The sequence below is a fragment of the Zea mays genome, chromosome 10 (assembly GCF_902167145.1).
Source record: "Zea mays cultivar B73 chromosome 10, Zm-B73-REFERENCE-NAM-5.0, whole genome shotgun sequence".
In the NCBI taxonomy this organism is placed as follows: domain Eukaryota; kingdom Viridiplantae; phylum Streptophyta; class Magnoliopsida; order Poales; family Poaceae; genus Zea; species Zea mays.
Genome location: NC_050105.1, coordinates 125,915,451 through 125,927,163, shown reverse-complemented (window position 1 = coordinate 125,927,163; position 11,713 = coordinate 125,915,451). Strand labels below are relative to the sequence as shown.

Below are 11,713 nucleotides of genomic sequence, written 5' to 3'. Positions count from 1 at the left end.
TGCATCTCTAATCTTTACTGTCAGCCGAGACGTTGAGCGGTAGACAAATCACAAAAGAGAGCTGTGCATCGTGCACGGGTGGTGGACCGGGGGGCATCCGTGCCTGTACACGACGACGTGCGCGTGCGCCAAGAAGATATCCTTCATCATGGGCTCATGGCAGGTGGGGTCACCTGTTGTCTGAACCGTCGCGATAAAAGACGCCTAACAGTCTACCATTCGTATGTTTGATCGATCGATTGCAATTTGCAAAGCACGGCGAGCGGAGGCCAGATCAAAAAGTAGCACGGCGCAGCGAGCCAGCGATATACCACATGACACATGTCCACACCCCTCTGCGTTCGGTCACCAAACAGTCAGCGCAGGGCAGGGCAGCCTGAAAGAAAGCGGCGGCGGCAGCAGGTCACTGGCTCACTGCTCTGTCCTCTCGTCTCCAGAGTTCAGACCACCGCATCGCCATGGCGCCGCCGCAGACGATCCCCCGGCGCGGCCTCTTCATTGGCGGGGCCTGGAGGGAGCCGTGCCTCGGGCGCCGCCTGCCCGTCGTCAACCCGGCCACCGAGGCCACCATCGGTTCGTGTCTGCGTTCCCCCTTTCTCCGATCGCTTTGACGTCGTACCTGCAGTAGGCTGGCACCGTACTGAACTCGGCCTTTTTTTTGCTGTCGTGGTGATCGCCTATTGGTATCGGCGAAGGCGACATCCCGGCGGGCACGGCGGAGGACGTGGAGATCGCGGTCGCCGCGGCGCGGGACGCGTTCTCCCGCGACGGCGGGAGGCACTGGTCGCGCGCCCCTGGGGCCGTGCGCGCCAACTTCCTCCGGGCGATCGCCGCCAAGGTGCCGACCTTCTCACACCACAACTCACAACCACATCCCAAGTCTGTTGGAGTCGTGAACGTCTCGCACTCTCGCTGCTGTGTGAACAGAGTTCGTTTTGGGGGCGACTAGGAAGGTTGCTCTGTCGTTAGCGTTTTTAGAGTCCATAGATCGATCCTGGGAAAAACAAAAACGTGGTCAAGATGGATGACTGTTGAGCGATTGTCGGATGGCTCCTCTTTTATCTCGTCACTCACCCGATTTCATCTTGCAGCTCTTGGTTAGGTTGATTGCTGTGTTACTGTATGAACACATCCACAATGGATATGGTCATAGCTTTATATCAGACACCTTAATCTTCGTCTACTAATCTCATACTGTAGGGTAGAAGTCTTGACTCCTTGAGGTAATAACAGCCTAGCAGGATAGCAACAATGCAGGCCCCAATCATAGACAATATCGTTCCTGCTATGTGCCATGCTATGACACTGAAATGTCTGTATATTGCCTTTCAGTAGTGGCAAAATATGGATGCTCTTCAGTCTTCACTCATCAGCTATCAGCAATCAGGCATTGGATCTTACTGTCATAATTTAAGATTAGTTCCTGTGCGCATGTAGAAGGCTTACTATTTAAGGCTGTTTACTGAAATTTAAATGGACATCTGTTAAAAGACTCGACCAGGGGGAGGGCCACTGAGGGCCTGTTCGTTTTATTTCAGAACCAATGGCGTTGGAGGGGATTGAGGGGGGTTAAATCCCCGACAAGTCAAAATCCCTCTCAACCCCTCCAATCCTTTTTTTTGGAATCAAACAAACAAGGCCTGATTTTGTCCTTAAGAAGTTTGTGGCAACATTTGAACCTAGACCAGTGACAGAGGTTTCATTGACCATTTGACCCTGAACTTCAACTGACTAACCAGTGTAACTCAGCAGAAGTTGGTTAAATGGACATGTTATTATGAGGAAATCGTCTCATTGTTTTCTTTTTGTTAACTGGCACGATTATTTCTTCTGGCAGTATTTTTCTTGAAACATCTGTTGCTGGGTGCAGATTAAAGACAGGAAATCTGAGCTGGCTTTGCTGGAGACACTTGATTCTGGAAAGCCTCTGGATGAAGCAAGTGGAGACATGGTAACTTCAGTTTGCATTTTGCACCATGGCGTTCGTTGTGTCTGGACAAAGAAGATGCTCCATATTTTAGTCACTGTTTTAACATTTTATATTAGGACGATGTCGCTGCATGCTTTGAGTACTATGCTGATCTGGCAGAAGCTTTAGATGGGAAGCAACAGTCACCGATCTCTCTGCCTATGGAAAACTTTAAGTCGTATGTACTTAAAGAACCCATTGGGGTTGTTGGACTGATCACTCCTTGGTATGACATCTGCTTTCATTCTAGCCTTCTAGGTTTGCAGTTCATCAGCATATGCTGATTCTGTAGTATAACAAAATGTTTCTACATTCTATGATTCATTTTCTTCTTAAGGTCAGTTGTTATGTGGTTAAACCAGAGTGATTATTTATTTGCTACCTTTATCACATCCTTTCATTTATCCATGTCAAACAAGCGAAAATTGAGTCCTATCAGAGCAAAGACTGTTAATCTGTATGCGAGTACATTTTAAATTTGTTCTCTTTTGTATTTAGTTTAACATACTTTAAGCTAGTAGCTGCTTCCATAATAACTCAAAATGGTTTCTTTTGACCTCTCTTGTATCAAGAAAAGCACAACATGATCAGCTAGAAATGTGCCTTTCCTTCTCCAAGCCCCTTGGGCATGTACCAGCCTTTTAGTCATTGTTATGCTTATTTCTCAATTGTTGAATCCTCTACAAGTAGGGATATGTTTACTCCATCACTCACACATGCACCTTCACATGCATCCTAAAGGCTTGGAGAACTACTATCATTTATGTTTGTGCTTTGTGCATGAACAATGAGTTTATCAGATGATCATTCTAACCCCTTATCTTTCTCCTTGTGTAAATGAAGGAATTATCCTCTGTTGATGGCAACTTGGAAGGTCGCACCTGCCTTGGCTGCTGGGTGTACAACTATATTAAAACCTTCAGAGTTGGCTTCTGTGTAAGGCTTTGATGCTTTATAGTAACTTAGCAGTTGTTTTATCATGGGAGCTGGGAATAAAATCTGTTATGTATTCAGGAGCTGCTTAGAGCTTGGTGCAATATGTATGGAAATAGGCCTACCACCAGGTGTCTTGAACATAATTACTGGTCTGGGCCCTGAAGCTGGTGCTCCATTATCCTCACATTCCCATGTGGATAAGGTCACTTAGACCTCTTTCTCAATGAGTACATATCCTGTTAACAATCACTTAATTTGAAATAGTTACCGTCAGATCATAAACTTATCAAAATTACGCGTCTGTGTTGTAGGTTGCTTTTACTGGAAGTACAGAGACTGGTAAGAGGATAATGATTTCAGCTGCCCAAATGGTTAAGGTTTGTTCTCTTTTCTCTGTACTTAGCTGCCATCCTTTCTCAGCAAATTTCCACTTACTAAATGAACTTTCCATTCATTTGATTATCATGTGGATCTGTTGATGCAAGAAATCTTCAAATTATGTACCTGTATCACAGATTCCTTATTCCATTGTTTATTGTAATTTTCAACAGCCTGTTTCATTAGAGCTTGGTGGGAAAAGTCCTCTTATTGTCTTTGATGACATTGGTGACATTGACAAAGGTCTCTTCCTCATGTTACACTATGCCACTAATTTTAATTTTATCTAATGTTTCAACAATCAATCTATTTTCAGCTCAATTCATAAGGTTTATAGCATTATGGAAGTGCAAAAGTCAATTTTACATAGTTTATTGCAAGTTTTGTTAGCTGTACTAAGGTATAACGGGGTTGCAAACAGCTGTTGAATGGACCATGTTTGGGATCTTCGCGAATGCTGGTCAAGTCTGCAGTGCTACTTCTCGTTTACTGCTGCATGTATGTATTTCTTCTAGCTATTTTAGAGGGATCGAGTCATTTTCTAATACATGACATCACACCAAGTTATTTCTAATACAGGAGAAAATTGCAAAGAAATTCTTGGATAGATTGGTTGCATGGGCAAAGAATATAAAAGTCTCAGATCCACTGGAGGAAGGCTGCAGACTGGGTTCAGTTATCAGTGAAGGACAGGTGATGTAAAACACAGCATATCAAACTTGTTCAAGTTTTGTTGCAAAGATGTACCTTTTTAATATGTATAAATATTTCAATGAGGATATTATGTCCAAATTAAATAAATAATCAGGAATCAGGCCAATAGCGATGACATCCAAAGCAAGAAAGTGTGAGCAAATGATTCTTTGCACATCACTCTTTCAAAAAAAAGTAATTTTATTCATTTATATTTTTGAAATCAACACAGAATATTATACACATAACTCAATTCCATGTATCATGCACAACGCTGAACATCTTAAATCGTCTTGTTTAATTCAGTACGAGAAGATAAAGAAATTCATCTCGACTGCAAGAAGTGAAGGTGCCACAATTCTGTATGGAGGTGGCCGACCACAGGTAAGCATCCTTAATCACATTGCCTGTTTTTGGTTTCTCAGCCATTGATACAAGCAACGTTAATGAATTGGCAGCATCTCAGAAGAGGGTTCTTTCTTGAACCTACAATTATAACAGATGTTAGTACGTCAATGCAAATTTGGCAAGAGGAAGTCTTTGGACCAGTTATCTGTGTTAAGGAGTTTAGGACAGAGAGTGAAGCTGTGGAACTTGCAAATGATACTCAGTGAGTCGTTTTTGCTTGATTTTTCAAGACTTGAAAAGAAAAAAAATCTTTGATGCTTACATTGTTTATTCATCTTCTGCACAACTTTTTTCAGCTATGGTTTAGCTGGTGCCGTGATCTCCAATGATCAGGAGAGGTGCGAGCGCATTTCAAAGGTAATTGAAAGTTGAAGTACGACCTGGACATTTATTTCACCTCCTGGTTGTTTGCATGGATGGTAAAATTATAATTCGGCGTAAGTATTTGATACCATAACATATGTAAAATCCGTCGTCTGCAGGCTCTTCACTCTGGTATTATTTGGATAAATTGCTCGCAACCATGCTTCGTCCAAGCTCCTTGGGGAGGGAACAAGCGGAGCGGTTTTGGTCGGGAGCTCGGAGAATGGTGGGTGTTGTACGCGACGTCAAAAGATTGAACAAATTGTAGCTATTATACTCCCTAAGCAAAGGTTTTGTAAGCTGTATCATCTGAATTGCCTTCACTATTACTTTCAGGGGTCTTGATAACTACCTGACAGTTAAGCAAGTCACCAAGTATTGCTCGGATGAACCGTGGGGATGGTACCAGCCTCCATCTAAGCTGTGAAGGGGCATTCACTCCAGGGAATGTAATGCATCATTAACTGACAGCATCAGTCCTGTTAATGGACAGGAGCTCGTGTACAGTACAGTGCTCGTAAAAAAAGCTCTTTGATGGTAAAGTTGCTTGCTGCTATCACTACTCCAGACCAGAATTCAGGACTGGAGAGTACGATGTCATGAGTTGTACTACTTGTTAGTCTGCACTCTTATCATTCGAAGTTTGGCAGTGGTGTGTAGTTGCACTTGGAAGATTGCAATAATAATAAAGATAATTGGATAATTGATCCATTTTAATCATATTTCTTAAAAAAAGCTGAATAAGCTCTGGAGTTTCTTCTTCTTTTTGATTAAAAAAAACAATTTTGGAAGCCTTTCTAAAACGAAACTTTGGAACTACTAGTCAACTAGGATCAGATGATGCATTCAAAAGTACATTCCTCTGAATCGAAGTCCACGTATGAGTATGGCATTGTGATTTGTGAGTACTGACTTGTTTCCGAATTCTTATCTTTTTTAGAGCATCCGTTTCTGAATTCTGGCTAAAGTGCAGTGTGCACGACTGCACGGGTGAACTATTCAAACGCGCGATCAAATGTCGCCGACCCAAGCCGCGACGCCTCTGGCCATCCTCTCCCGCTTCCTCTCGTCGCCGCCGTCCCCCTCGCCGGTGCTCGAGTTACTTCGCGTCCACGCGCTCGCCGTTACCTCGGGCCTCTACCAACGCCCCGACCTCGCAGCAAAGCTCGTCTCCGCCTACTCCTCCGCGGGGCGCCCCGGGCTCGCGGCGCTCGCCTTCTCGGCTTCCCCCCGTCCCGATGCATTCCTCTGGAACTCCCTCATCCGCACCCACCACTGCGCATCCGACTTCGTGGCCGCGCTTTCTGCCCACCGCCGCATGCTCGCCTCTGGCGCGCGGCCTTCCCCCTTCACCGCGCCGCTCGCTGCCTCCGCCTCCGCAGAGCTCGGCGCGCTCGGCGTCGGCGCCGCCGTGCACGCGTACTGCGTCAGGTACGGCCTCCTCGTCGGCGATGGAGACTCCGTCGCCGTCGCATCCTCTCTGGTGTACATGTACGCTAGGTGCGGCAACGTCAGAGACGCTGTGAAGGTGTTCGAGGAAATGCCCGAGAGGGACGTGGTCGCGTGGACCGCGGTGATATCAGGGTGCGTGCGGAACGGGGAGAGTGGGGAGGGGTTGCGCTATCTGGTGGAGATGGTCAGGCTTGCAGGCGATGGCAGTGTCAGGCCAAACTCACGGACGATGGAGAGTGGCTTGGAGGCATGCGGGGTGCTAGATGAGCTGAATTCTGGTAGATGCCTGCACGGCTATGTAGTGAAAGTCGGGATTGGAGATTCCCCCATGGTAATTTCTGCCCTCTTCTCTATGTACTCGAAGTGTTACAGCACTGAGGATGCATGCGCTTTATTCCTGGAGTTGCCAGAGAAAGATGTGGTTTCCTGGACAAGTTTGATTGGAATATACTGTCGGAGAGGGCTTATTACGGAGGCTATGGAGTTGTTCCAGCAGATGATGGAGTCAGGTCTCCAGCCAGATGAGATTCTCGTTAGTTGTGTGCTTTCAGGGTTGGGTAACAATGGCAATGTACACGGAGGGAAGACATTTCATGCAGTTATAACGAAGAGAAACTTTGGAGATAGTGTTTTGATTGGAAATGCTTTGATATCAATGTATGGAAAATTTGAGATGGTGGACAGTGCAGGCAGAGTTTTTAGATTGTTGCATCAAAGAGATGCGGACTCATGGAACTTGATGGTTGTAGGATATTGCAAAGCTGGATGTGATGTCAAATGCTTGGAGCTGTATCGTGAGATGCAGTTGAGAGATAAGTATGAATTTTGGTGTGTTGCCGACAGCTTGGTTTCTGCAATCTCTTCTTGCTCACGGCTAGCAGAACTAAGACTAGGTCGATCAGCACACTGTTATTCAATCAAGCACTTGCTTGATGAGGATTCATCAGTTGCAAATGTTTTAATTGGCATGTATGGGAGGTGCGGAAAATTTGATCATGCATGCAAAATATTTGGCCTGGCCAAACTGAAGGGTGATGTTGTCACATGGAATACACTGATATCTAGCTATGCCCATCTGGGACATTCAAATGCTGCGATGTCACTTTATGATCAAATGCTTATTGAAGGCTTGACACCCAACTCAACAACCTTGATTACTGTCATTTCAGCCTGTGCAAACTTGGTTGCATTGGAACGTGGAGAGAAGATACATTCTTACGTGAAAGAAATGGGGTGGGACTATGATGTATCAATCAACACAGCACTTATTGACATGTATGCTAAATGTGGGCAGCTTGGAATTGCAAGAAGGATTTTTGATTCTATGCTTCAACATGATGTTGTTGCATGGAATGTTATGATATCAGGGTATGGGATGCATGGGGAAGCAAAACAAGCATTAGAATTATTTGGTAAGATGGAAGGAGGAAGTATTAAGCCTAATGGTGTAACCTTTCTTGCTATTCTATCTGCTTTATGCCATTCAGGGCTTCTTGAGGAGGGCAGGAAGGTGTTCACAAGAATGGGAAAATACTCACTTGAGCCTAACCTGAAGCATTATGCTTGCATGGTGGATCTCCTAGGGAAATCTGGGCATCTCCAAGAAGCAGAAGATATGGTTTTAGCCATGCCAATAGAACCTGATGGCGGGATATGGGGAACTTTGCTTAGTGCCTGCAAATTGCATGACAACTTTGAGATGGGTTTAAGGATTGCAAAAAAGGCATTTGCTTCTGACCCAGAAAATGAGGGATATTACATTTTAATATCTAATTCTTATGGTGGTGCTAAAAAATGGGATGAGATAGAGAAACTAAGAGAAACGATGAAGAATCTTGGAGTTCAAAAAGGTGTAGGCTGGAGTGCAGTTGATTATGGCGTGTGACTTCAATTTCAGTTATGCTCTTTCAATATACTTATATTTTTTGCAAAACAGATAGTGATCTTGTAGACAGAAGTACAAATTTGCTGATGGATGAAACTATTTGTTTGTTAGCGCGAATCTTAGGTAACTGCTTGGAAGATTTGGGCAAATGGATGATTTGAATGCCATGAAGTAAGATTGTCCGGATTTGGGGCCAAATGGCTAACTGCCTCGGAAGTAATATATGTGAATGATTACATCGTAGAAGTTATAAGGCCATAAATCAGGTGACCGTGCCGTTTGGAGAACACACAAACTGCTAATTTAAATAGAAGTGGAAATTGCTCGGTTATAGACTTGAAGTTGTGATCATGCACATAATAGAACTGTGCACCAGGCTGGCTATAGATGAAGGCTGAATCGAAGCAGCACCACTGGTCTATTGGCCATGATCATAGTGTCAGTGTCAATATTGCAGTTTTCTGTAAGAACTGATGGCTACATTTTTGCCATGATTGTGGTGCCAGTATCACTATTGCGGTCTTCAAGAAGTATGGAGCTAGTATTATGTTGCTACAGTTGACTTTTGTCAATTGCAAAAGAATGATACATATCTGAAATTGTGTACCCGACTGCTTATGAGAAGGTAACTCGTTCTGCCCGTGGGTCTATTTTTTCTATTCGGGCTAGTTTGGGAACCACATTTTCCCAAGGGATTTTCACTTTCCCAAGGGAAATCAGTTTATTTTCCCTTGGGAAAATAGAAATCCTATGGGAAAATGGTGTTTCCAAACTAGCCCTTCTATATGCAATTGCCGTAGCTTATCTGTTTCAGTATTTTTTAGGCTATTTAACTATAAGTTATGGGCAGATTAAACATGGTGCTGTGGTGGAGTGAACACTTGTCCAGGTTCAGTTGCAAATTCTATTCACCCCGCTACTTTTCTCGTGTGATGCATTGGTTGTTATGGCATCCAGTCTACCCTCTACTCTTCTCCTCGTGATACATTGTTTGGCGTGGCTGCCATTTCTTTTAACTGCTAATTCGAGTATTGCCCTTTGAATGATCAGGGAAATGTACTTTGCAGAGTGCTTGTGAGTCATGACAAAACACAAAGGAGCGCATGTAAATGCTAGGCGACATAAATGAAGTCAGAACCCACTTCAGTATCACAAATTCACAATCATCTCTGAATTCTTAAGCATCCGTCCACGCGTTCCTGCATTCCTGTGCATCATTCATGATTGCTTTTGTAGCTGCTGGTTTGGTTCTTCACCACTTGATTCTGTTGCATCAATTTAATGGGCGATGATCAAAAGGGACATCTTAATGGGTGATACTCGCCTCTTTCTCCTGTCTGGCTGTCTTGATGTAGGAGCACAGAAACTTCCTGCAGGTAAGGACTTCCTGCCTTCCAGAATTATGAGTTAGTCGGGTCGGATAATGGAGCCCATTTTCACGTGCCTTTGATGCCACGTTGATGCAGAGGCAGAGCTAGCAGCGGCGCTGGTACCGACGGGAGCAAACGTCGGCAGAGTAGTGATCCTGGTCGACGAGGGTGAGGAGTGAGATGAAGTCATGAACGCTCACCACTCGGCTAGCCGTGGCAACACAAGCTGAAAATCTCTGACCAACCTGTCGTTTTTAGGCTAATTTGGAAACTCCATTTTCCCGAGGGATTCTTATTTTCCCAAGGGAAAATAAAAATCCCTTGGAAAAATGTGGTTCTCAAATTAGTCCTAACTGTCTGTTCAAGACGAATGGCTGGCATGAAAAAAATATATATGCAAGCTGACACCTTGTAATGACTTTTCTTGTAATTTCAGATATTTATTCATATAGTATATATTCACGACTAGCAAACTTGTATGTATGTTTTTTCCCCTGATTCTTTCTTTGCATCTTGGAGTTCTATGGCCTCTAGATCAAACACCTTACCCCCAACTCCAGACGTGCCACGTTCACCTTCGCCTATCAATACAAAGCATTTGTAGAGGGGAGGCTCTCTGTGATGTTGTTTTTACACTTCATCGTTTAGATGTCAAGTAGTTGAAACTCATTCAGGCTTTATTCGGATACTCTAGTATTGGCTCTAATCCACATGTGTTGAGGTGGATTGTGGTGTAAATTAGTTTAATTTACACCCCAATACATCTCAATACATGTGGATTAAGGCCAATACTAGAGTAACTAAACTAGGCCTCAGGGGTACTACCAGTTCCATTCAAGACTAAAGCCTAAAACATCATACATCTCGCTCAACCTCATCGACAAGTGGGAGCACAAGGAGACATGGGTGTACATCACTATTGCTAGACATGTTCAAAGGTCGGGTCAGTTTCAGGTAAGGTTGGGTCGTGGGTCATTTAGCACGGTTCGTATGTGACCTATACATAGTGTCGGGTCGGGTTGGTCCGTGTCTCCTAGTTTGACCTGTCGGGTTGGATTTTTTCTAGATTGGGTTGGTTTTTTTGCTTTGAGTCTAGTTTTTTCGGGTTGGGTCGGGTTTTGTCAAAAACAATTGCCTGTATCCGGTCCATGAATTATTGCGGGTCAAATTATGGCCTATACCCGCCTGTTGCATTGATCGGGTCGGGTCAGGTCGAGTTTTTCGGGCGGGTCGGGTCAGGTTAATCGAGTCGGGTGGCCTATGATCAGGTTTAACTATCGCCCTTGAAGACCTCATGGAGATGCTGACGAGGGAGACAATAGGCGAGAAGACGTCAGAAGCGCAGCCGAAGATGGATGTAACATGAGAGCTAATGCTAAGGAAGGTCGACCAGCTCACCGACACCGGTCTAACATCGACCATCGTGCTAGCACATTTTGTGACATGGTAGATCGCCCCACTATAGGAGCATGGGAGGGTGATTGTAGCTACTCTAATGTCAAGGACCTACTATGAGTCTAGTGGGGCCTCTAGTGAGAGATCCCTAAAAGGAATGTGGACATCTAAAAGGGAGGTGAATTAGGACAACCTTTTCTCTATAATCTTTCCCTCTAATTTTACCTCTTAAACAAAACCTATGTGAATAATCAATCAAGCTAGTGCAACTAAGATTTTGTCTAAATGTTGATATCTCCGCCACAAAAATAAAGTTATGCAACGCGGGTTCCAGACCAACCAACTAGCCTATAACTAAGCTAGGAAAGGTAAAGCACACAACCAAAAAGTAATATGAATGTAGAAGCTTAAGTGTGATAAAGATGAAACACTCGTTGATCCACTGGTACTTTTACTAAGATATCAAGAATCGCGCAAGGTTCTTATTAATCCTTGTTGGTACCCTAGCAAAGGGAAGCCCGTGTGAGGGTCAAGCACCGAGTCGAGTAACTTCGTAGATAGTTGCGAGCCTTCTCCACGCGCAAGCTCCACTTCCCTCCGTCTCCACTATCAAGCTTTCGTCTGAAATGTGAAAGTCGCCTAGAGGGGGGGTGAATAGGGCGAAACTGAAATTTACAAAGTTAATCACAACTACAAGTCGGGTTAGCGTTAGAAATATAATCAAGTCCGCGAGAGAGGGTGCAAAACAAATCGCAAGCGAATAAGGAGTGTGACACGTGGATTTGTTTTACCGAGGTTCGGTTCTCGCAAACCTACTCCCCGTTGAGGTGGTCACAAAGACTGGGTCTCTTTCAACCCTTTCCC

General features: G+C 44.4%; 2 protein-coding genes across 11 annotated transcripts; both read left to right on the top strand.

Annotated features, from left to right (window-relative positions):
• The first annotated feature begins 241 nt into the window (after positions 1-241).
• Positions 242-5,467, top strand: LOC541949 (betaine aldehyde dehydrogenase). Of its 2 annotated transcripts, NM_001164332.1 has the most exon segments (15): positions 459-573; positions 696-838; positions 1,871-1,951; positions 2,047-2,195; positions 2,813-2,905; positions 2,984-3,107; positions 3,217-3,282; positions 3,457-3,526; positions 3,705-3,781; positions 3,863-3,976; positions 4,283-4,360; positions 4,435-4,586; positions 4,681-4,741; positions 4,867-4,973; positions 5,084-5,174. In NM_001164332.1, coding segments are annotated over 15 exon segments (1,521 nt in total).
• Positions 5,468-5,555: 88 nt separating this feature from the next.
• On the top strand, positions 5,556-9,933 carry LOC103641737 (uncharacterized). Of its 9 annotated transcripts, none has more exons than XM_008665071.2 (5): positions 5,556-8,709; positions 8,935-8,973; positions 9,152-9,214; positions 9,321-9,460; positions 9,551-9,933. In XM_008665071.2, the coding sequence occupies exon 1, from the start codon at positions 5,763-5,765 to the stop codon at positions 8,082-8,084; it is 2,322 nt and encodes a 773-aa protein (XP_008663293.1). In that variant the 5' UTR covers positions 5,556-5,762; the 3' UTR covers positions 8,085-8,709; positions 8,935-8,973; positions 9,152-9,214; positions 9,321-9,460; positions 9,551-9,933. The 9 variants fall into 9 exon arrangements, with proteins under 9 accessions (XP_008663293.1, XP_020401168.1, XP_008663289.1 ...); XM_020545579.1 differs by having other exon boundaries at positions 9,135-9,214; XM_008665067.2 differs by having other exon boundaries at positions 9,152-9,460.
• The last annotated feature ends 1,780 nt before the right edge of the window (positions 9,934-11,713 follow it).